Source organism: Pagrus pagrus, assembly GCF_965226575.1.
Source record: "Pagrus pagrus genome assembly, chromosome: 11".
NCBI classification, from domain to species: domain Eukaryota; kingdom Metazoa; phylum Chordata; class Actinopteri; order Spariformes; family Sparidae; genus Pagrus; species Pagrus pagrus.
Genome location: NC_140195.1, coordinates 5616688 through 5641522, shown reverse-complemented (window position 1 = coordinate 5641522; position 24835 = coordinate 5616688). Strand labels below are relative to the sequence as shown.

At 42.0% G+C, this 24835-nt stretch overlaps 1 protein-coding gene across 5 annotated transcripts in view; it reads right to left on the bottom strand.

The window, feature by feature from the left end:
• Positions 1 to 3621: 3621 nt before the first annotated feature.
• plekhg5b (pleckstrin homology domain containing, family G (with RhoGef domain) member 5b) overlaps positions 3622 to 24835 on the bottom strand; it is a gene marked incomplete at its 3' end in the record, with an annotated part of 71582 nt that continues 50368 nt past the window's right edge. For 4 of the 5 annotated variants that reach the window (XM_084367654.1, XM_084367657.1, XM_084367658.1 and 1 more), the window contains 13 exons: positions 13500 to 13691; positions 12082 to 12252; positions 10544 to 10639; positions 10090 to 10290; positions 9468 to 9578; positions 9202 to 9351; positions 8972 to 9109; positions 8754 to 8873; positions 8454 to 8586; positions 7804 to 7919; positions 7554 to 7711; positions 6362 to 7420; positions 3622 to 5220 (listed from right to left, as the gene is read on the bottom strand). In XM_084367654.1, the coding sequence (XP_084223780.1) occupies positions 5211 to 5220; positions 6362 to 7420; positions 7554 to 7711; positions 7804 to 7919; positions 8454 to 8586; positions 8754 to 8873; positions 8972 to 9109; positions 9202 to 9351; positions 9468 to 9578; positions 10090 to 10290; positions 10544 to 10639; positions 12082 to 12252; positions 13500 to 13691 (2655 nt within the window). Of the gene's footprint in view, positions 5221 to 6357; positions 7421 to 7553; positions 7712 to 7803; positions 7920 to 8453; positions 8587 to 8753; positions 8874 to 8971; positions 9110 to 9201; positions 9352 to 9467; positions 9579 to 10089; positions 10291 to 10543; positions 10640 to 12081; positions 12253 to 13499; positions 13692 to 24835 lie in introns of those variants that run through there. The other variant, XM_084367655.1, reaches the window with a different exon arrangement.

Sequence of the window (24835 nt, the reverse complement as noted above, 5' to 3'; positions counted from 1 at the left end):
TTGTGAAAAAATATTTTTGGCAGGATAAAAAAGTTCCTTAAATTTTTCCTCTGTCTGTGAAAAAAGTTTTGTCATGAGCTTTTTTGTGAAACCGAGTTAATTTTTTTTTGTTTAAGAAAATTTGTTTAATTTTTTTCTGTCTGTGAAACCAAGTGAAACATTTTTTTTTCAGGATTTTTCCTTTTTTTCATATGAGAAACCAAGTGAAACTTTTTTTAGGATAACTTTTATTTTTCATGTGAAAAAAGTTTCTTTCAAGAGAAATTTTCTTCTTTTTTTTTCATGTGGAAAATTTTTTTCAGGTTTTTTTTCATGAGTGAAATTTTTTTTTTGTCAGATAAAAAGGTCCTTAACTTTTTCCTCTGTCCGTGAAAATATTTGAAACTGAGTGAAAAAAGTTTTGTCATGACAACGTTTTTGTGAAACCGAGTGAATTTTTTATTTCTTTTTTTGTTCAGGAAAATTTGTTGGTTTTGTTTGTGTTTTTCATGTGTGAAACGAAGTGAAAAGAATTTCTTTGGCAGGATAAAAAAGTTCCTTTTTTTCCATCTGTGAAAATGTGTGACACTGAGTACAAAAAGTTTTTTCAGGAGGATTGTTGTTTCATGTCTTAAACTAAGAGAAAAAAGTTTTCACATTTTTTTTGACAGGATAAAAAAAAACATGTCTGTGAAAACGTGAAACTGAGTGAAATTTTTTTCAGGAAACTGAGTGAAAAAAAAAAAATCTTTTTCAAGAAAACTTTTTTTCCCAGGAATTTTCTTTTGTTCATGTGAAAAAAGTTTTGTTCAAGAGAACTTTTTTTTCATGTCTGAAACTAGGTGATTTTTTTTCAGGATTTTTTCTTTTTGTTTCATGTGTGGAACTGAGTGAAAAGGTTTTTTTAAGGAGAAAATGTTTTTGTCATGTGAGATACAAAGTGAAAAAACATTTTCTGGGAGAATCTTTTTCATGAGTGGAAAAACATTTTTGGCAGGATAAAAAAAAAATTTCTCCTGATTTTGTTTTTTAAGAGTAACAGGAAAAAGGAAAACATTTTTCTGTCTGTGAAACCAAGTGAAACATTTTTTTTCTGTGTGAAACTGAGTGAATTTTTTTTTCAGGAGTTTTCCTTTTTTTCATATGTGAAACCAAGTGAAACTTTTTTTAGGAGATTTTTTATTTTTCGTGTGAAAAAAGTTTCTTTCAAGAGAAATTTTCTTTTATTTATTTATTTATTTATTTTTTAAAAGTCAATTTTTTTTTTACAGGATAAAAAAAATCTTTTTTTGAAAACATGTGAACTGAGTGAATTTTTTTTCAGGATTTTTCCTTTTTTTCATGTATGAAACTGAGTGAAAAAAATATTTTTCAAGAAAACTTTTTTCCCAGGAATTTTTTTGTCCATGTGAAGAAATGTTTTCAGAATTTTTTTCATGAATGAAAAAATATTTTTGGCAGGATAAAAAAGTTCCTAAATATTTCCCTCTGTCTGTGAAAACAGGAAACTGAGCGAAAACACTTTTTGCATGAGGATATTTTTTTTGTGAAAAAGTGTGAAACGTTTTTTTAAAGAAAACTTTTTTCTTCCAGGAAAATGTGTTTGTTATTATTCATGTGTGAAACATAAAAAAAAAAAGCTTTGGTAGGAGACAAAGGTTCCCTCATTTTATTTATTTATTTATTTATTTTGCAATCTGTGAAAATATGTGAATAAAAGATAAAACCAGGAGAATTTTCTTTTTTCATGTATAAAACTGAGTGAAAAGAATATTTTTGGCAGGACAATTTTTAAAAAAAATTTTAAGTGAAAATTTTAAACTGAGTAAAAAAAACCTTTTTTCCAGGAATTTTCTTTTGTTCATGTGAAAAAAAAAATTCTGAATTTTTTTTCATGAGTGAAAAAAGTTTTGTTCAAGAGAACTTTTTTTTTCATGTCTGAAACTAGGTGATTTTTTTCATGATTTTTTCTTTTTGTTTTCTGTGTGAAACTGAGTGAAAAAGTTTTTTTTTTTGTCATGTGAGATACAAAGTAAAAAAAATATATAATAATTTCTGGGAGAATTTTTTTCATGAGTGGAAAAATATTTTTGACAGGATATAATAAAGATGTTCTCCTGATTTTGTTTTTTTGAGAGTAACAGATTAACCTGATGTTTTGCTTTTCTTCAGATTGTGAGAGGAAGCTGGAGCACCCAGAGAGAAACATGGAGAACATGCAAACCCCAGCGTGGTCTTGAACCCAGATCCATTGAGCTGTGGGGAAGCAGCACTAACCACTGCGCCGCAGCACTAACCACTGCACCGCTGTGCCATCCTGCTTGTGTTTAAAGAGGACAAAAGCCTTCATGTTTTCTACCAGGAGAGTTTTAATTTGTCTGTGTACACTAAACACAAGCTACATCTGTTATGTGTTGGCAGGTTATGTAACATCAATGTCATGTCTTTCTTTTGGTGAGGAATGTAACATAATTAAAACAATTAAACAACAATATAAGTTAATGCCTTTATTTATTTTTAACATAATTTCTGGTGTATTTACTGAAAGAGTCATTTTCTTTAGTTTTCATTTTGGTGCTTTCAGTTTCACCATAGAAACACTGATTTTGATGATCAGACATATGCTGACTATCAGATCCACCCAGTGTGTACAGGATATACGTGTGAATACACAGTATGTACAGGGTAATGTACTTTTACTTTTGATACTACTATCATACATTTAAAGACTTTTACTCAATTACTTTTTGTGTGGCTGACTTTCACTGTCACCAAAGTAATATTTTAACAAGCTATCTTTACTTTTCTCATGTATGATTTTTGGTGAATTTAATAGCAGATATATTTATTATTATTTTCTTTAATTCTGCCACTTACACATTAGTGCATCAGTCATAATATCAGTGTCGTAAAAAGATAATGTTGAACATAAATGTGGGCATTGATTCATTTCTAAAATGCGACCTAATGAAGCAGAAATATCAAATTATGTCTTTTTAAATTATTTTATTTCATGTTCTGTGTCATTTTGGTGCATTATATGGCATATTGATTAATAAATGTATTTGTCAACTGATTGCCAATCAAATAATAAAAATAAAAAAATAACATGCAACTTGCGTTCATGAAATCTGCATGTAGTTTAACTAAAAGTACAATATTTGCCTCCAAATGTGACAGTACTTGAGTAAATGTACTTAGTTACATTACCTCACTGTATTATATACACTATATAATTAAATAAACTCTTACAGGGGTCATCCTGCCACCACATGATTTTCATTTTTTATACATTTTGACAACTTTTTAACTCTTACTGAGGTAAAACAGGAGTTCATCGTGAGGTATTGCTACTTTAATTTAAGCAAACTCCTGTGCGATGTCACTCGCAGCTCAAAGCCGCAGCTCCAGCTTTAACACCGTGACGTCAAAGCGACGATGTGATGAATCACGGCCACTCGCGGTCACGACCTCTCTGCTGTAACTCTTCTTCACCCTCGAACACGGTCTTTTGCCACCTGCCGTCTGTCTGTCTGCGTTAATGAGAGACGAGAGCGGTACGGCCAGTTCACGTTGTTTTAATGCCATGCCATCACTCCATTACAACGGATTAAACCATTAACAAAAAAAAAAAAAGAGGGATTGTAAAGTATTTTAGCCTTTTTATTTTTTTAAGACACTTTAAAGTCATTCCTGAAAGAGGAAAACACATGATTTTGGTTCGTAGCACATTCATGCCTGGCAAATTATTAAGACTACATCCACAGAAAAAAATGTACAAATCATGGAAGCAAACAATATAAACAATATCTTATATATAAAACATAGCAGGCATAATAAATATTACACATAAACAAAAAAAAAAACTAAAAGTAAACAGAGTTAACCTAGTTTGGTTTGGGCGATGTTTGGAGTAAGGTTATAAATCACTGATCTGAAAAGCTGAATGTGAATGTTAAGTTTCTGTGACGCTTTTTAAATTTTTTATTTCAATAAATCTCCTGGAAGAAAAACTAAAGCCAGCTCTGCAGATTCACTCAGAACATATCCAACCCAAACCTTTTTCTTAAATCTCTTACTAGTGTTACAAACACAGAGAAAAACAGGCAAGTGTCTCTTTTTTTTTGTTTTTTTTTGTGCACTTGTGTTTTTTTTTTTAATACATGTCGGCCTCAAGAGGGAGCGGTGTGCTCGAGCCATGATACATATAGTGCAGGACGTTTCCTCTAAACACCTGTTTGTCAGCCACGTTCAGTCACTGTTGTTGTTTTATTTCAGGAAAATCAACTCATCTTCTCGTTAGTTGCACAAACCAAATGTCGTTAGTTCACCCAAGATTAACAGTGAAGAAGGAAGCTGCTCCGAGAAAACGTGATCGGCTGTTTTTTTGGACCTTTGGGTGCACGTTTTTGTTTTTGTCGTTGTTGTTGTTGGGGGGGAATCTAGCGGCTACTCCGGTCTTCCATCTTTGGCTGCGTTAGCGTATTCACAGGAGATGGGAGATCAGTTTTGGTTCAGTCAGGAATCGAGGACCGTGTGTCATTCAAAAACACGCACATTCACTCACATCCACACACACACACACACACATACACACACATCTGTACACGAGCAAACAGCAAACAATAAATTCAAATTCATTGCGTGACTGTAAATGTAAATTCACTCCTTAGTGATTCTTCTACTTAACATAGATAACTGTGCAATTTTAATTTTTTTTTCTTTTCTTGAAGCAAACCAGGAGTAGTACAAATATTAAGAGGACGTCCTCGTGTAGAGATTTTCAAGACTCCGTGTCCCTCTTCTTCTTGACTCGATGGAGACGGAGAAGATGCAGGATTCAGCTCCACCTCCTCTCCTCCGGGAGGGCGGGGGAGGCAAACTCCAACCCTCCCCACCACAGGTCCACCTTAATGTCCCCGGCCCCTCCATTATGCTACTTCCGTTGCAAAGTGCAATCAGTTAATGTTCCTCTCCGCCTCTCCCTTCCATTGGAGTAAAATTGTGAAACCAATGCAACAGCAAAGAAAAAAAAAAAGAAAAAAAAAAGTTGTTATTGTCCAAATGCAAAAAATGGTTTAATCAGTGTCCAGAACGCATCAGGAAGGGAGAGGGCAGCGAGAGACAGAGAGTGCATTTGTGTCTCGACAAATTCAGTCCATCGAAGCAAAACAAAGTGTTGTTCCTTATCAGGCCCCACACGCCACCGATCAGCTGGTTGGAAGAAGTGGTTATACCTCCCTGCAAAAGACAGAACAGACAATAACATTAATACACACATTAAGATCACTAATTAACATGTTATATCTAATTAGTTTCACCCTCAAAGACCCGGACAGCCGGCGATGGCTAACAACAGCAATTGTTTTAAAATGTTTAATGACTTTTGTACCTCTGATCCTGTCGATATGCTTTAAAAACTAGCGTAAAGTAAAGTGTCTCTGCTTTTCAGCTGTGTCTTGTTTGGGTATTCGGGGACTCCGTATTGAACACGATTACACCGTCACATTCTGCATGATCGATTTTCAAGGAAATCTGCCAAGTTTCTTCCTCTGCTTCGTTGTTCATGGTCAATGAATATTATATTTCTCTGAAAAAAAGTCACTTTTGCTTCAATGTCCTCTGTCGTGATTTAAAAACCTTTCTATTTACTTTTCTGGACACTGTAGATAGAATTTAACACCATTATCATCTATTTTTACTGAAAAACGCCTCGGAGAATATTATAACAAGTGGCTGTAAAGTGCTTAGTAAAGGTCGGGTGTAGACAAAAGTTCATATGAAAGTCTAAAACATCAAAGTTCATCTTTCTAACTATTACAAAAATAACTTTTTCTTCATCCATTCTGACAAAGCAAATGTAAAACTGGGACTTTTGAAGAGCCAGACTGAAACTTCAAATGATGTTTGATCCTGACAGGGCAGGAAAAAACAACATAAATACAGGAGAGTCAGGTGCACAAAGTACTTATTACACAGAACGACATCAGGTTTTTTCTAGGCTGGGCACGGAGACTTCCCGGAGCTTCAGTTCAAACAAACACGATGCGGCATGTCAAAGGAGGGCCGAGCGATTCTGAAGAAAAACAGCTGATTGTTGAGTCTCTTTCCCAGAACGTTGACATTTGAAAGACTCAACAATCAACTATTTTTTCTCCAGAATCGCTCACCATGCCTTTCATCAGTGAGCTTAAAAGATGCTGGCAGTGGGATTAGCTCTGAGGCTAAACAGAGTTGGCGGTTGCTTCGTGTTTTCTGTACAAACATGAGAGTGGAAGCGATCTCCTCATCTAACTTAGCAACAAAACTACAAGTCGGCTCTCAAACTGTGGAACTACTCCTTTAAATCTAGTCGTCTGGTATGACTCAAGTGATGACTTACGATGCAGTGAGTGTGGAGTTGAGGACCAGAGTGGTGCGTATCCTGTACAGCTGAGCCAGGGTCAGCTTCTTGTGCTGCTGAGCCGGTGATTTCCTCTTTTTGGGCGCCACTTCCCCTGAATCACCGCCGGCTGTTGACTCGTTCTTCCTCTCGACGCAGGCAGATGGAGCCGTTTCCCCGTCCGAGCCGTTGCTTTGGGACTCGTTGCTCTCACGTGGTCCAGCCGGCGCCGTGTGGCTGTGAACGGCCTCCGCCCTCCTCAGGGTGGCAGATAGTTTGTTGGCGGGCAGGCTGACGCTCAGGCAGTCGTCAGACTGGTCGAGGTCGCTGGAGAGCGGCTCCAAGCAGTTTAGGGCCAGCTCCGACAGGCTCCGGCTGAGTGGCAACGCTGTCGTGTCCATGTTCCTACATTTTGATTGGTCCTGCTCCTCAGAGCTCAGTGAGTGTGCGTGGGATACGGGGGTTTTACCGTTGAGGCGCTGCAGCAGATTGTCCTCAGAGCGGGACAAGGTCAGAGAGGAGAGCCTCTGGAGGCAGTTGAGTCGTGGCTGAACGTGAGGCCGCCGGCGAGGTTTACAGGACTGGATTACTGACAGCTGGGACCCCAGCGAGGCAGCATCCTCCTCTTCCTCTTCTTCTTCTTCTACCTCCTCGATTCCTGCCTCTTCCTGCTCGGCCTCCTCGCCCTCCCTGTCTCCCTCCTCCTCCTCCGTCTCCTCTCCTTCACTCTGGCCGGGATGTGGATGAAGTTCTCTCAGGAGGGACTCAGGCGAGAGGGTACCGTAGGCGCTGTCCATAGAGAGAGATCGACACTGGGGGTCCAGCTCCTCGCCGTCGGGCCCCGTCTCCTGATCGCACTCGGAGTAAACAATAGAGGGAACTCTGAGGGGGCTCGTGGACTGAGGCTGCTGGACCTCAGAGCTCTCAGAAAGAGGAGCCACGTCAGAGTCTGTTTTAGTGGTTCCCCCGAGGTTCATGTTGGGGGATGGAGGCTCTGATTGTTCGCCTGGTTCATCGATGTCCATCACTGACAGCGTCTCAGTGGAGCCATCCGATTGACTGAAAGGAGAGGTGTGGTTGGTTAATTACATAATTAGGTTTGTCTGGTGTAATTTGCCATTTTTTAACGACTACACTCATTTTTCGTCTTTAAATTATTAACATATTAGATTTTAGTTGTGTATTTTAGTACCTTGAGTTCTGCTGGTCTTTGTGCCTCAGGCATGGGGAGCTCGTAGTGGAGTTGCTGCTCTCATCTTCCTCCTCCTCTTCTTCCTCACCCACCGTACACCTCTTCAGATTGTTCTGCTGCCGGAGCACCTCCTCAGTGCGGAGCCTCTGGAGCAGGTTCTGCAGTTACAATCACAGAGCCACATTAAAAAACAACCCTGTCTCTGCTCCCCGTGTTAAACATTTAATAAGATGCGGAGCGTCTCTCCAACCTGGACATTGCAGATTGCATCGATCCAGCTTCGCCCCTGGGTGGCGCTGTTGGCCTGGAAAGTGTAGGCTGCCACTGCACTCTTAAACTCGTTGAGGTAGATGAGGATGAACGAACCTGCAGAGACAAAAGACACCAAAACTCAGGTTCAGCTGGAGAAAAGGCATCAGCTGATTAATCCGATTTCATGACTGCATTCAGATCTTTTAGTAGAAATCTGAATTATTCTAAAATCTTAGAGGTCAGAAAGCAATTCATCAAGTTAAATGTTGAATATTTTTTGGTTGTAGCTTCTCAAATGTGAAGATTTCCTGCTTTTCTCCGCATCATATTAGGACTTTTTGATTATATTTGAAAGATTTAATGATTGTGATGAGGTTCACAATTAGTGTGAGTGATCATTTTTGAAAAACAATTATATTTTCACTGAAAAAACTATAAAAAATCCTGTTAATGTGACATTTGTTGGGGTCTGTACCAAACAAACATGTTTTCCTACATTTACAAGTTTGATAATTTATCAATTAATTGCATTATATTATTATAAAGTGAAAGTTTTTCAACTCTCAGACATAATTAGCAATTTCAATTTATAATGCATCATGTCTCAGTTATGAAAATGATCATCAGGTGCTCCATCTGAACACTCACCAGGGTCTTTGAGCTCCTTGCAGACGACGTTGTGAATGAGGAGAGGCTGGCGGATGATCTTAACTTTCTCCACTCGTTTCACTGACTTGGTAATTAGCAGCAGGTCAGTGAACAGGATACAGTAGACTTCCATCTACAGGGGAAAATAAACTCATCTCAGGTCTGACAGAAACACTTTTTCGTTCAACCGTTTTATGTGAAATGTGAGGCGACGGTGGCGCCAACGTGAGAAACCAGATGTTGAGCATCGAGATAAAAGCTTATCGTGTGTTTACAAGCAGTCGTGTGAGTCGCTCGTACCCTACTGTCTTTGCCCTCTTTCATCCTCAGCGCTCCCTCCAGATGCAGCTGTCGGATCTCCTCCGGTGACGTTCCTCTCATGGGAGCCATCAGGTCGAAGCGGTTGTACTCTTTGAGGATCTGAGGGGGGAAAAAGATGAGAGCGTGAAGCCGACTCTTACATCGAGTGTGGTGTCGGAGCTGGGAAGGCAATCGAGCCTCATAAACACGATTCTTACCTTCTCCACTTCTTCACTGCTGCCCTCTACAGCCTCGTAGGAGTCGATACGAGCAGAAATGGTGGTGAGCTTCTGTTGGTCCTGACGCTGTCGCATCTGAGAGTCCACGCTGTTAATGAAGCCCTCTACAGCAGCCACCTTGAGGAGGAAACACAGAAATACACTCCTGTTAATCACTTGTTAAAAATAAGGAAAAACAGCATACGTTATACATTTTCCTACGTCCTCACCATGCTGTTGACGATGTCGCGGGCCGACGGCTCATCCGTCTTCTTGAGAATGCTCTTCAGTAGGAGTGGGTACTTGGTCAGTCTCTGGTGAGGCTTCGCCACCATGTCTGCCAGCTTCAGACGGTTACACTGCTTGTGCGTCTCTCCCCACTGGATCGAGCCAGACAAAGACAGGAAATGAAACGTTTTATGAGCCAGAAAATCTCAAACTAATCAGGACTGTATCAGCACATGGCGTACTGTAGGTGTCGGGGATGAGAACTCACCGTGACGTAGGTCCTGAAGAGCTCGTTGTCCCTGAGAAGCGTGCGCATGTACTCCATGCAGCCCTCCTCCTCCATGCAGTAACGGATGTAGGGCTGGAACCTGGAGCCGAACTGAACACGAAAACATAAACAAAGACATGCGTCAGAGTTATTACTGACATCGTCACGAGGGAAAACATATTTACTTCTGCCAAAGTCTAAAAACGCAATGGAAGTTGGGATAACAAGGGTCTGAGATGCAGAGAAAGACTGTCTCCAAACTGTAAGTTACATGGAAGATGGGACAAGAGAGGAAGAGGGAGGAGAAGGAGAAAACATGGGATGTATTCAGTTATATTTCTGACTTTTTTTGTTGGCTTTGGGCTCCATATTATTAAGCTTTTTATCCATTATGTCCATGGCACAGTTTTCTATATTATAACCACTCAGAAGATATGACTGTGACCTTCAGTCCAGGCATTAATCAGCTTGTTAAATGACTTATTAGCCTGCATATTTGGTTAAAAGCCACAGACTAATCAGTGTTCTGTAGTAAAGTCCACAGCTGTAGACGGGGTCACGGTTTTCCCGATAACCTTTTCATGTGGGGATGGAGTTTATTTACAATGTGGGTACAACTGACCGTCCTGAAGCCGTGGTGAAGGTCGGTGGGGTCCAGCAGAGCCCGGGCCTGCCTGGCCTTCTCCAGGACAGGCAGCATGACCTGGTTCCACAGGGAGGTGTGGAGGAGGACGATCTCCTGGATGTTACTGAATGCCTTGGCGGGCTCCACCTCCGTCAGCAGGCCGCTCTCCTGCAGGTTCAGCAGCCCAGACAGGAACAGCTGGAGGAGGCGATGGAAAAAAGGTTATCAGAGCTGAGGTTAAGACACGAATCTTTGACTCACTGAGTGGAGATAAAGACGTCTCTCTGTTCTGATACTCAATAAGAGGCTCTTTGTGTTCGTATCTCTCTCAGTACAGAAGCCAGTTCATCTTACACAACAGTCAGACTTGTATCAGTGCATGATCTGTGTGTGTGTGTGTGTGTGTGTGTGTGTGTGTGTGTGTGTCAGCAGACTTCAGTAGGTCTCTTACATCAGTGATGACTCTGAGTTTCTTGATGTAGGTGGCCTCCGTGTGCAGCAGCTCCCATATCGCCTCCTGCTGGTGGAACTGTCGCCTCGTCAGCGTCTGTCAAACACAGATATTATTAAATGGAGCAAAAACATTTCCAGATTTTTCTTGATGAACACAGTATTTCAGCAGTCATGGCATCAACTCAGTCCTGTTTATGGTTAGAGGGGTTACAATGGGCTTCACTACGGCTATTTTTTTAAATTAATGATTCGTTCTCACGTGCACAAATGTTGATAATTGACATTTTCCATTCATAGTAATCAGTAGTCGTCTTTTTTGTAGATATACGCAACAAAAAAATGTTCTGTGGTGGTTGAAAGCACGTTGATTACTGGACAACATCTGGGAATTACCGGCAGTAAAATATGTCTTATGTAACTTTCCCGCCCGGGCTGAATGCACAGTAAAGAGACGTCACAGCAGCCGAGCAGTGATCGTCACTGTCTCACTGTCCTGATTAGACCTGTACACATTAACAGGTGGAAGCCACGATGGCAGTGTGTTATAATTTACACACGCTTGAACAGTTCCCGTTAGAAGTGTAATTAAGTGTTTTTTTGTCAGCATCGTTCTGGTAAAACAGACATCAGGGCAGGTGTGACGAGAGATGACTGAAGAGGAAGTAAGAGTCGGGTGCAGACCAGGAACCAGGATGCAAATATGTTTGTGCAGTAGACGATCAGCTGTCAGTGTTTATCAACGTGAACACTGATAAGGGCCTGATAAAAATTATTAAGGAGGGAGGGGGTTATAAAGAATGGTTTTAGTGTGATCTTTATGGGAAAACATCTTGAAAACTTTGCCTCACCACAGATTTATACTTGAAAGAAGGCACAGCACCTCTGAAGCTTCATATAAAAGTCTTTATTTAGCTTTTAGCCTAATTTTAGCTTTTTCCCTTCATGTATTTATTCAAGTTAAGTTTACAGTGTGTCTACACTATCATTCTCCATCAGTCGTGTTTGTGTAGGGCCGCCCCTCTTAAACGTTGAGAGCAATGCCCGATAATGGCACGGCAGGCCATAAACTTTTACAAACCTCTCTCACAAGACTCAAAATGGCGCGACTAGAAAACAGTGAAGGAGCGCGGCGAGACTTGTTTCTGCTTGCTGCTCGCTGCCAGATGTTAGTAAAATCAGCTACTTTTAAACCAGACACTGGTGCAACCTCCTCTACTGTTCAGTGTGATCGACTCTGACCGTGCTGTCTGCAGCCTGAACTAGGAACTGAAATGTGAGCAGGAAGCAAACTTTTTATTTCTGTAAATGTTCTAAGATATTGAACAAATGCATTAAAACATCTAATTAAAAGGACTAAAGCCAGGACTCGTGCACAACGCTGGGAAAAAATGTAATGCATACAAGATAATAATTAGTGGGTCAGTGCTCAGCTGGTCTGTGAAGAACGAAAGAAGAAACAGGAACCACATGCACCCCCCTCACACACACACACACACACACACACACACACACTGTGTCTGTCAGTGTTTGTTTTACCTCCGAGTTGTCGAGCAGCATCTGCCAACTGTCCTCCATGGCCAGGTTGGTCTCCTCCTCCTCCTCCTCCCAGGAGTCCTGGTGGAAGGAGAGCTGCCGCGGCACCTTGGGCAGCCCGAACAACGTGTAGGAGTGCAGTTTGCTCTGGAGCTGCTCCAGACGGTCCAGCTCCTGTGACGAGACAGGAGACGAGCCTAATTAGTTTGAACGAGGTTAGCGGCGTGACAGCCAGAGGAGATGTGCGAGTAACTGTCCATTTCTGTCTTTTGTCTGTCCATTTATTGTTACTCTCAAACTGTAAAGTAAAGATGAGTCCACGCATTAGCATATAAATCCTGTCCCTACTGGCGCCTTAATTCTTAAATCCAACAGTAGCTGCTATTCAGGCCTTTGTTCGGCCTGGCAGGCCTTATGTAGTTATGAAAATGAGCTCTGTGCATTGAGACCACTTTAACAATAGAGGACAAGGGAGTGGGGGCAAAAGCTACAGCGCGGAGGGGGGAGACGGACCTGTGGTTATGGTTCATGAAACCAAAGCGTAGTGACAAATTGTACAACAGCTCTAGGAATAAAAGTGATCAGCGACCACCCTTTCCAGTTCTTTCCAGTTTTGTGAAAAGAGGTTTTGACAGTGGTTCATCCCGACAATATGGAGGGTGCAAGAGGTCCAGGTCCTGGTGAGGGATCTCTGGCCCTGAAGAGGTTACGGGGGACACTCTGGGTCAACAGAGATGAGCCAGGCAGTGACAGGTGACTGACAGATACTGTCTCTATGTGACATCTGCTACTGTGTAGGATGTGACCTCTGGAGGGGAGGAACAATAGAAGTGTGTGTGTGTGTGTTTGCTTTAGTAGAATGAAAGTGGATTATTGTTGTTGAAAACCTCTGATATAAACGTTAAAGGAAAAGTTTGGCATTTAAGGATTTCAGAGGCGCTGGAAGTCAGATTCAGTTTGCCAGGCTGGTTGTTTCTTCCTGTTTGCAGTTGTTATGCTGAGCTGAGCTGATTGTTGGCCAGAGTGCCAATCTTTTCCTGTAATTCTCTGCAAAAAAAAAAGCCAACAAGCGTATTTCTTAAGCCGCTCCTTTGGGCTTTTTTTGTGTGAGAAAGTTGAGTCTTAAAATTAGCATTGGATAGAGTTAAGCGAGGCTTCTCCCTCCACCTACTCATTTCCACCGTTGCCGGGAGGAAAGCATGTGAGTCAGGAGACGTTGAAGGGAAATTGCCTCACCAGGACTCGGGGGGATTTGGCCTTCCGACCTCCTCCCACTGCTGCCGCTACTGTTTTGTTTGCTTTTAAATGTGTTTTTAAAATCTGAGACATGTTGTGGCGACATTACTGCTCCCTACAGCTTTTCAAATCTCTGTTTTTTAGCCACTACTTTCATGTGCTTCACGTTGTCTGATCGGCGTTACCTTGCCGAAGGGTCCCGCTCCAGCGTTGGAGCTGAAGAAGCCGCTGAAGCGGCTGGCAGCGCGGTTCTTCCAGCTGTCCGGCCCGGCCCCGACGCTGGGCAGCGAGCCACCCATCTGTCCCAGAGCATCCGGCGTAGGAATATTGGTCTCCCCCAGGAACTCTGTCATGTTCTTCCTCCTTCTCGCCTGACCCTGCAGGGCAGAGAGAAAAAATTAAGAATTATGTCAGCATAAAAAAGAAACAATGAAATGACAGAGAACAGAAAATGAAAGAAAACAGGCTGGCATGAGCGATACTTGTCACCGTAAGAGGAAGGACAAAAGTTTCCAGTCGGACGGATGGAAAGAGACAATGAAGGAAAGAGAGAAATATACAAAGACAGGATAAACAGGAAATCAGAGGGGAATTCTGCACGAGGGATGACATCAGCAGGACCATTACAGGCAGCTTAACGATCAGACACAAACAGGAGAGGGAAGGACTGCCACTTCCTCGCACTGAATGCTCATTACATCACAAGGAGCGGGGCGGGAGGTTGTTCCATAAGAACAGACGGCCCGAGTCTGGCCATTGTTCCCCCCCCCCCCTCCATTGTCAGGCTGTCAGCAGGCCCTGCCGCGCGCCCTCACCCATGCAATCTCTGTCCACTTTATGAGCAACCAGCAAAGCAAACAAACAGGGGCCACCTCAGTATCTGAGGAAACAGTTGTTTTTGCCGTTAGAGTGAGGAATCTGCCGCTGGGGAGTCAGTCGCCAGTCGGGGCCGCTGACCCCCCCCTTCAAAACACAGTGACAAGGAAACTTTGCATTCCTGGACACTGTTTGTGACCATTCCAATGAAATTCTTTCGCTGATCATCCCCCCCAACATAAACACACACACCCACCCACACACAAAGACACACACACAATACAATCAAAACACCTTTGCACAAAGCTGCTAGACTGTTGGTCATCAGAGACACAAAGGTGCAGGTTTGGTTTCAGAAGCGATCCTCGAACAACCCCGAAAACAAAAATGCAACGTCAATAAAGTAAATAACACGCAATCAAATAGGATACAGAGCTTTCCAAATGAATGCAATCTCATAAAATATTCTTAATTGTTATGTAAGCTGCTGTATTATGAACACACCAACCACACTTAAAAGGGCGCCTGCCTGTCAGACTCATGATGGAGAAGATGTTTGGTATCTACGAACACCGACAGATCTGTTTGAGCTCTGGGTGTGTTATACTAGCAGAGGCTAACGTAGCCTCCAGCTGCTTGTTTCCAGCAGTGATGAGAAGCAGGCTGCAGAGGTCTGGTAAACTCACTTGTTTCTAACGCGACACCAACAGAGTTCAAACTCAGCAACAACCAAAGATCATGAGACTTCACACAGCTCCCTCTCGAGCCACAAAAGGCTTGATCTAGCTTTCGTCACATGCAATCGTTCACACAAAGACTTGTAAACAGTCTTTAATGTGTGTTTTTAAAGTTCCCCTTTAAAAACACATTTATTTTTTCATACTTAATGATAATCATTTGCAGCTTTACTGAGGACCCTACTTATCTTTGAACTACAGTCAATTCTACCATCTTTTAAGCAGAATAATGACTGATAATTATTTTTAAACCCCCCCCAAAAAAAACATGCAGCGTGCAGTTTTCCATCCCCTGCATTCATCTGCCAGACTTGTATCAACCTACGTCTCTAACATCCTCTGAATTTAAACTTAGGAAGGATAAATAGAGGAGCGATAGAAGCACTGCCCGGGACAGGAAGGCTCTGCAGCGGTTGATTAAAACCGCCCAGAAAATCGTTGGAGCGTATCTTCTGAGAATCAGTGATACTGATGAAGTGAGATGTCTGCACAGAGCCAGAAGGATCCTAAAACACAACACCAACACCAGCCACCGACTGTTCACCCCGCTGGCAAAAGACAGAAGTATCCACTGCGGCATCTCGTTGTAAAATGGCAATAAAATAAACCTTTGAATTACGGCAGCTGGACAGAAAGAGGACTGTTAAAAGAGAAGAAAATAAAACTGTAAAACTGAGAGAGACAGTGGCAGCAGCAGGACGGTCGAAGACAAACTGCACGAACGAGCAAACACATTTTTTTTTTTAAAAAAGAGAAAAGTTGAGGTTGTGCATTCCAGCTACTAAAAGTAAACAACTTTCTTTTCACTGTCGATAATGACTTATCAAAGTATATACAGTGACTTTGTGGCATGTGTATGTAACTAAATGAAATGTAAATATTATGAAGAGCTCTGGTCAAATTGTTCTGCTTTACACGGGTTCCCATTTTAGGAAGAACGTCCCAACATCTTTGTGAAACCACTTAACTAGAGTAAAAGGCACATGAGTGGCCTGTACAGGGTTACATAACAAGATAGTAAATCTGACTGGGGGGGTCCTGCAGGTTTTCAAACAGCCTTTAGTCCTTTTATCTTTTTTAACTGATTACCACAGAGGAGAGTGACTGAACTGCAAATACACATGTTGGCTTTTAAACAAAAACTCAAGTGAAAGGGGACAAATTTACTGTCGCTTCAGTGAAAGGGAAACGAGCTCGGGCCCATTTAGGGATTTTTCTCTTTTTGGGGGAAAATCTGGGCCGACTGGTCAAGGACACAGGTGTCAGGAAGTGTTCGGTCTCCGTGGACAAACAGGGGAAAGTCTGGACCCTGAGCCTGTGACGGCACACTAGTGGGCAAACCGAAACCCTGTTAGTTTAGGCTGCGTTTGCTTTACGTGACAGTCTAACGCTTTTACCTTTCAATTGAAACTAGACAATGATAAAGACTTTTCTATTAAAGTTTTTCAGCTTATTACATGAGAAAAAGTCTGACAAACTTAGAAAATGAATGTTTAGTAGTTTTGGATAAAGGAAGCAAACATCTCGATTATCACTTACTCATTAAAACTAGTTTCTGGAGACAAAGACAAGGCCGGGAAGTTGTAATTAAAAAGGACACAGGGATAGAAGCTACCAGCAGTTTCCCACCATATTAACAGTGCTCACCATTGAAGCCAGAGGCATGTCAAAAGTAACAAAAACCATCCTAATCCTCCAATTGGATTCATGGATCGCAGCCCATTCTGGAGCCAGCTGCTGCGCTCTCTCAACTTCCAGCCTCCTCTCTCTCTGTGAAACAAACACATCCACGCCGTCCCGACTCAAAGATGCAGAAATCAGTCCCGAGCGGCTGAGCGACAACTTCAACACTGCCCCCGTTATTCCACCATCAAGAGCCTCGCGTTGAACTTCACTCCGCTCTTGAAACGTCCCGTTCCAGCTGACTGGGGTCCGGGTTGCTCACCGAGCGTGGTGTCTGGGTGCCGCGTCCCGCCGTGCCCAGACAGCAGCTTTCTCTTTGAACCGGGACGTATCTCTGTCCTGTCCTGCTGTCCAAACAGTCAGTGGGTGCATTTCATACAGACACTGGGCTGAAGTCATAGCAACCAGGAGGATCCTGCCTCATTGTGTTGGGCAGGAAAAGAGGAGGCAGGGCCGGGGCGAGAAAAAAACAAAAAAGGGGGAAGGTGGAGTCACGGTGACAGCTTGTGGGGAGCTCCCTGATTCAAACACACATCCTGGTGCTTGAGGCTGCCAAAATGTTTCGTTCGTTTCGTTTGTTCGTCTCAACAGGCTGGTAGAAATAGAAATCACTCACTTCTTGGAAATACACACCTTTTTTTGTTGTCTCCCTGCTATCAGCCATCTTTTTTCCAACTAACATAAGATTAGCGTCATTCCAAACCACCCCCCCCACGTAAGACCAAGACATTCACAGGGTGTCTGACGCCGCACGGATGGGACGCTTCATTCCTTTCTCTCATTTGAAGTTGGTCCACTATTCTTCGTGCTATCTCAAATCAAATGTTTTGCCTGGAGACCTTCAAACAATGCCATGCTAGCTGACCAAAACAAGGAAAAAGAAAATGACCCGATAAAGGCCAAGCGGGAAATTCCCTTTGTTTACTTTTGCATGTTTCAGCACATTTAGTAGGCTGCTTATGCCACTGGAGATAAGCACAAGCGCAGCTCCTCCTTCAGTCTGAAAACTTTGAAGAGGTGAAAACAAAAACAGCTATTACGATAATCCAGTGGCTTCAGCTTTCCAAATGTGTAGATTTGCTGTTTTTATATGTTTAATATCTTTTTAAACTCAATATCTTTTGGTTTTGGATAAACAAATCTATTTATAAAGGTCTCCCTGTGCTTTCAGAATTATTTAAGGCGTTTACTTCAAGGTATTTGACATTAATAGACCAGGATAATGATAATTAGTTGCAGCACTAAAACATTCTAGTTATTTTTTAGTTGGTTTCCTGCAGGTAACAATACTTAAACAATTTACTTAAGCTCCAGCAAATAGACCCTCGTAGAAAACACTAAGCCACTCTAGTCATGTCTGCTCAACTAATTATGTTTACAAGGTTTCCCTTGTGCCTCCTGTGTAAACCTGTCAGTCAGGACAGAGGGCAGCGAGCTCTCTTTACAAAGCTCTGGGAACTTGTGCTGGAGGAGGGCGAGGGTGGGCGGGCAGTCCGGTTAACGATATCAAGCCTTGTGTCCTTATCTTATCACTGCGGTTTGTGGCATTAACCTTGGCCTGAAAAGGAGAAAATCTTTAAATAGGAGGGATTGTATTAAAATAAGTGTTGACAAAGAAAGACCCCCCCCCGCCCCCGTCAATCCTTCTGCCCCCTGCTACTGCCTTTATGTCGGCCCGCTGATAACGGCTCCCCTTGATCAGGTGGGTTGATTAACGATGGGAAAACCAAGTGACACTGACCTTCCTCAAATCCTGGACGCGCACCAACGCACGCACGCACACACTCACATGCACACACTCACAACCAGGAAATGGAAACTACAAGAAATCCCCCCGCGGTGAACAACATGCGGCACTTTTCAAGGCCGCCTCGGCTCCAATAATCAAACAGATGACCGCCACAAGTTTCAGCCCGAGGTGAGAGATGCTGCTGTGACTCGACCCCCATCGTTCAAGCTGCTGATGCTGTGAGGCCCCGGCCACCATTACACTCCACCCAATACACACAGGAACATTTGAACTCTGATGTTCCAGCAGCGCAGATGAGATTAGATTGTTTCCACAGGATTAATCGGCTGATTTATTTCTCACTTAATGATTAAGTCAATAAAATGTGGGAAGACTTTTGTCTGACCAACAGTCAAAAACCTAAATATATTCAGTTTACCAACACATGTGACGAGGAAAAGCTCAGATCCTTATATTTGGGAAGCTGGAACTAAGATAGCTTTTTACCCTTTTGCTTAAAAAATGATTAAAACGATCAATTATGAGAATTGCTGCATTCTGTCGACTGATTAATCGACTAATAATCGCCGCTCCACAACATAATCTTGCCACTGCCAACAAAAGCAGCAAGAAATGACACCTAATCACGATATCGTCATGCACACAGACGTGTCAGCAAACGTCTCACCTGACTGTCACTTGGTGCTGGTTTCATATCAGGTGGAGGCGACTCAGGAATCGCTGAGTCCACATGCAGCAGGTCCCAGCTGTGCCACGATGTCAGACGACCAAAGCGAACCATTTTTACACCAGACGCAAAAATATTTTAAATCCAGAAAGCCTCAGAACAAAAAAAGTTCTGAGTGAAATACAAGAGGTGAAGGAGGTAAATCCAAGAGTCAAGAAGAGTCCATAATGAAGATGTTACTATCCGGACTGAGGTGCAGAGCAGACTGAAGCATCGCGGTGACTTCTGTCTGACTGCCTACCTGAACCTGCAGGCCAACGGTCACACAAATAACAACCATAAAGGTGTGTGTGTGTTCAGCCTGCAGTAATCTCCACCTTTAGGCATCAGCGGAAGTTCTTTGTCTTTCCAACACACACACAGAAACACACACACACATATAGACACACACACACACACCTCCTTCTCAGCATGTAGCTCCTCCCACACCACATGGGGAACACGTAAATGGTCTCTAACACCTTGAGTAATTAGTTTAATAAGAGAGTGAGCTGCAAAAACACACGTCATTGAAATTCTTCACAGACTCGACCGGATAAGTTGCATCAGAGATCAGAGAGGAGTGGGTCGAGTATACGTAAGAGTGAAAGTTGTATCGCACGCACAAGTGAGTATCGTGAGATTAATTTTCAATAATCACAGTTATGTCACATATAAAACATCTAGAAAACAAGGAAACCAGGAAACCTCTTGTTTTCTTGAAATAACAGTCCAAAACTCGAAGATATTCCCTTTAAAATGATATAAAACTATGAAAAGCAGTAAATTCTCAGACTGGAGAAGCCAAAATCAGAGTATATTTTGTATTTTACACTTGAATAATGACTTAAACTACAAATTATAATTAAAATAGTTGCCGGTTGACTTATCAATTAATCAACTCATCACTGCAGCTCTGAGATGCTTTAATTAATCTAGTTTGTAAGTCTAAACAAACCTTTGCATAATAAATATTGTATCATTTACTCACATGTTCATTCTTGAGGGTTTTCTGTCAGGGAAACTGTTTTACTAATCGATTAATGGTTATTAATGGTTATATTATAATTACAACTAGTTTTTCAAGCAAAATGTCAAACATTTGCTGGTTTCCACTTCTTAAATGTGAAGATCTGCTGCCTTTCTTTGTCATTTATGAAGATAAACAAAGAGTCTTTGGGTTTTTTGGACTGTTGCTTTGACAATGTAAAGAATCACTTTGGGCTTATAGACTAAATGATCAATCGATTAATGAAAATAATCATTAGTTGCAGCCCTAACGCCACTTGAAGGCAAAGAATTAAGTCTAACAATTATGCCAAAGACCTTATCAACTCAGCGACTGATACTTCTCACTCTATTAACAAACTATACTGACTGTTGTAGGGAAACACCTCTTCAACTCTTCAGATCAGACGTGGTGATGAGGCATTCAAAGTGCCTCTGTATTGATCGTCTCTATTGTGAGCTCTCAGAGACAAAGGAGGAGGAACAATGTCCACACATTACCAGAAACACACTGTGTGAGCCAGAAGAGGAAACTAATGACACTTGCTTCTGCCTTTCATAACAAAGCACACTGTGTGAGCTGAATCCAGCCTGGTGAATACAGTATCATTCAAAACACACTTTAATCCCTCCGTGCTGAAGAAAATACGCGTGTCGCTGTGTTTTAGCTTCATTACACAAAGGCGAAGAATTCAAGACACTTGCCACTCCTCTCACTGTCTCATCAGCTCACTGCGTCATCACAGTCTTCAGCCCTGAAGGCTTTTCTGGGCTTTTGTCAGCTACAGTGTTTCCCAAGCACCGAGTTGTCGTCTGTTATGAAACAACACCGTTTACCTCTCCTGTCTTTTACATAACAAACTCCTCCAGCCCCGAGGCAAAGCCGGGAGGCTCGGTTTTAGATGTGCGAACAAAGGATGCGATAAAAGTTTATCTCCATTATAGAGTCAAACATGTGTCATTGGACACAAATATTCAGTGTGCGTTCATGTAAGACAAAGAGAAGCAGCAAATTCTCACATTTCAGGAGCAGGAAGTGAAGAATAGATAGATAGATACTGTACATAGTATAGGTATAGGTAGAAATTTTCAATATAAGTGTCACACGGCTTTCAAAATAATACTTTTTGGATTTGAAACCCCTTTCTTCATTTGAAAAAAAAAAAAAATTATTAATGTTCCAAATACAAGCCAGTATCTGATTTAAGGCTGAAACTTAAAATAATGTGATAATTATTAGTTCGGTCTGTTAAAAGATCAGAAGATAGTGTTGTAATTGAACTTCTTATTTGCCTCTACATGCATGCACAGGAGACAGTTTGGCACTTTTGAGAAGAATAATTAAAGAAAGAATAATTCATTGATTATCAACACAGTTTAAGATTCATTTTCTGTCGATTCACAACATGGATAAATCATTTCAGGACTAATGTGAAGCCTGAAGTTATTGTTGAAGCACTGTAACGTTAATACATCATTTTCATCATTAGTCAGTCAGGGTTTTCAATTAAATCCTGCTTTTTCTATTTAAGAAACGGCAAATGTCTGAACACAAAGAGCAACACAATCATTTTGACTGAATAAAAATGGGCAACATTTTAGACAGGTCAGTAGGAACACAGCTTTTGAAGCATAAAAGTTTTAGAAACTTTGTGTTAAAGACAAATTTGAGGCCTGAGAACTGAAGTTTATTTCCTGATGTGATAGAAGAGTGCATTATGGGAGATGTGAGCACTGAGGATCCATTACTTCACATTAACTCTCGGGAAAAGCCCAAACTGTCCACCCACAAACTGTCATGTTATCCTGGTCGCTGTGATTTACAATCTCTAGATTAAATAATCTGACTGTGAATTATTACACTTTGCTCTGTTACGTGGGTTTTTATCTATTTAACTTGACGCAGAGTCAGTCAGCGGACTGGGACAGAGTGGCAGTGTTGTTCGGTGTGCTATGGCAACTGATGGCCTTTCGTTATAAAAAAAAAAAAACAGCTGAGTGACAGAGAGCGGGGATCAATGTACTGTATGTGCTTACTGGAAACCACAACTCAGACAGCCAGTTATCTTTATGACGACTGTAAAAGTTGCAGTTTCTGTTCTCAGGAAAAAGGAAAGATGTGCGAGGGCCTGAAATGTGCGTCTCCCCCCGAAAATCTGCTGCGATACTGTAAAAGCAATGTCAGTATTTAGCATGTATACTAAGTTTTGTTTTTGCTTTTGCAGCCTGACGACACACTGGCGCTGCATTTGGAACAAAAACTTCCTGAACCCTGAACCCTGAACCCTGAACGGGGGGAGAAATGACTTCCACATGCCCAACAGGTTAAATGAGTCACAGCTACTCCAGAATAGACAGGAGGGGGATCCCCACTCTGAGATTTAGTTTTGGTTTTATCAACTTATCTGACTGTAAATGGTTGAATTAACAGAAAAACTGATCACTGGTTTGTAAAGCCGAGGCCGCTGGATTTTTCCACACCGAGTCACGCAGGTGAAAAGTCGAACATATGTTCAGTCAGTATCAAAGGTGATTTGATGCCCTGCTGATATTTTAAGGGCGTCAAAGGATGCATTATTTGCTGATAGTGCAGTAATTGCGAGGCACAGACGGGCAGCGGTGCTTTATGGGAACTATCAGCGAGGTTGGAATGCGCCTTTGACCAATCAGAGAGCTTGGCCGAGGCTCCCTGTCGTAAAATAATCAATCTGGATCATCAAAGCTCTCTGCAGCGTATCACGACCCTGCCAGAGCCTATAAAATGTAACATGCATGCAATAATAAACTTTGAAATACCTCAACGAAACAAAAGAGCAACTCTACACAGAAAAGGACAGGACTTGGCTGTGTTTTCCCTCCGGAGCCTGGCACAAGCCGCTGCCATGCCAGGCCGTGAATCCGGTCACTAGGCAAATATCTGAACTCCTTTGAGCAAAGCTCTTGATTCCATAAAGAGGAGGCACGCATGCTTTTTACGGCGAGTGCCAAAGCTGCTGCCATAGAAACTCCAGGACCGCACTCAGTGCCCACATGTCCAAGTTGAGCTTTTGTCCCTCCGGAGAGCTTTCATAAAAACACGGGCTGGCACCCAAAACGGATCACAGAGTTTGTGATGTCGAGTCTGTTAAAGACAAAAGTATCAGGAGGCTTCAATGAGCTGAGGTTCTATAGTAAGAGACTTTTATTTGGGTTCAAGATTTAAATAATTCATGAGTCATTCTTAACAAATAGTTTCACAAAGAGTGAAATGGAGATTCAGGGCTGCAACCCACAAATTCACATTTTCTTTAGCGATTATCTGCTGAATATTTTCTCGGTTTAGCCAATTCAAGTACCAAATTGTTTTTTAAACAATTTCCAAGGGCCCCGGTTGACATATTCATACCGCTTGTTTTGTATCGGCCAATTGAGTGACTGCTGTTTTTGTTTAAATACCCCCACCAAACATGTTTTAAGGGGATCTGTCAAACCTTTTGTGATTTGCTGGACGCCGTCTTGAGCTTGTGTTAGCGGACTCCATTTCTAAACTAACATTAGCTACTGTTTCTGAAGAAAGAGAGGCACCGAGACAAGGCACTTGAGAAGCTGCATAAAGTCACATCCTTTGGATTTTCCCCGATGATCCGACCCGAGTCCTTCGCGAGGAAATCCACAGTCCGACCGAGAGAGACGGTGAAGGTCTCGTTTTTCCTGTCACATTTACAATCCGCTCACATATGTCCAATAAGAAAGTGATAATACATGTAAATTGCAGCAAACTGTTATATAAAACAAAAAATACTCTGCTTTGAGGGGTAAACACCTTAAAAGCTGTTAAAATTGCATCTACTTGTTCCCCTTATTGAAAAATCCAGAATCTATGAATATACAAAAGATCTTCATTGCCAAACTACAAGATGTCTCCTGCTTCATTCTCAGTGTATACAATCTTAATGTTTCTTCATCACCCTTGTGTTGAACATACTGAACCATGATCGGGTCCAAACTAGTTGTGATGTCACCTTCATAGGATCTAGGTGTTAAACTTCAGACTGAAGGTGAGCACAGAGAAACGTTTCTCCTTCAGCACATGAATGTGAAAACAGTCCTCTGTTGTTAAACACAGTGAAGCTTAAACATCCAGGTGAAGAAACAATAAGAAAAAGAAATGTGTCAGTCAGAGGCTCGATGTGTTTTGCCAGATATCCAACAGATGCATCAGAGTATGAAGCAGCTCATCACCGCCCCCCTGAGGACTGCACCACCACTGATTTTATCACTCGCATCACTCTCTCCACATTCACAGCCAATAAACCTGACAAGTCATTACCTGCAGCGCGGTTACAGTGAAGCTCTCTCTTTGAGAGGAATCACACTGCCTGTAGTTTGATGGCACAAACTCAATAAAAGCACAACATGGCACAAGTTGGTGGTGAGAAATGACTGCATGACTAAAACTCTGCTTTCCTCAGCGACCTCCAGTGTTTATGTGTCTGCTCGATGACTCACTTAGTGACTTATCGCCACAGATGGCGTTAAAATGCTTTAACCGAGCCACTACCTGTTTCCCTGCCTGGAGCGACGATGACATCAACACCGGTCTGTTTACAGTGTGTGCACGAGTCCCCCCCCCCCCCCCACACACACACACACACACAATCAAACTCACCTGTAAGTGGGTCTAGACTTGCCCAAAGGGTATTTAACAATCAATGACTTGTTTCGAGCACGTAACAGAGCAGCTCACAGGCTAAATGCACAAACCTGCGAACACTGAACAAATGAGAATACACACAACATCTGCAGAACAGTGCAGATTATCACGTAGAGACAAAGACAGAT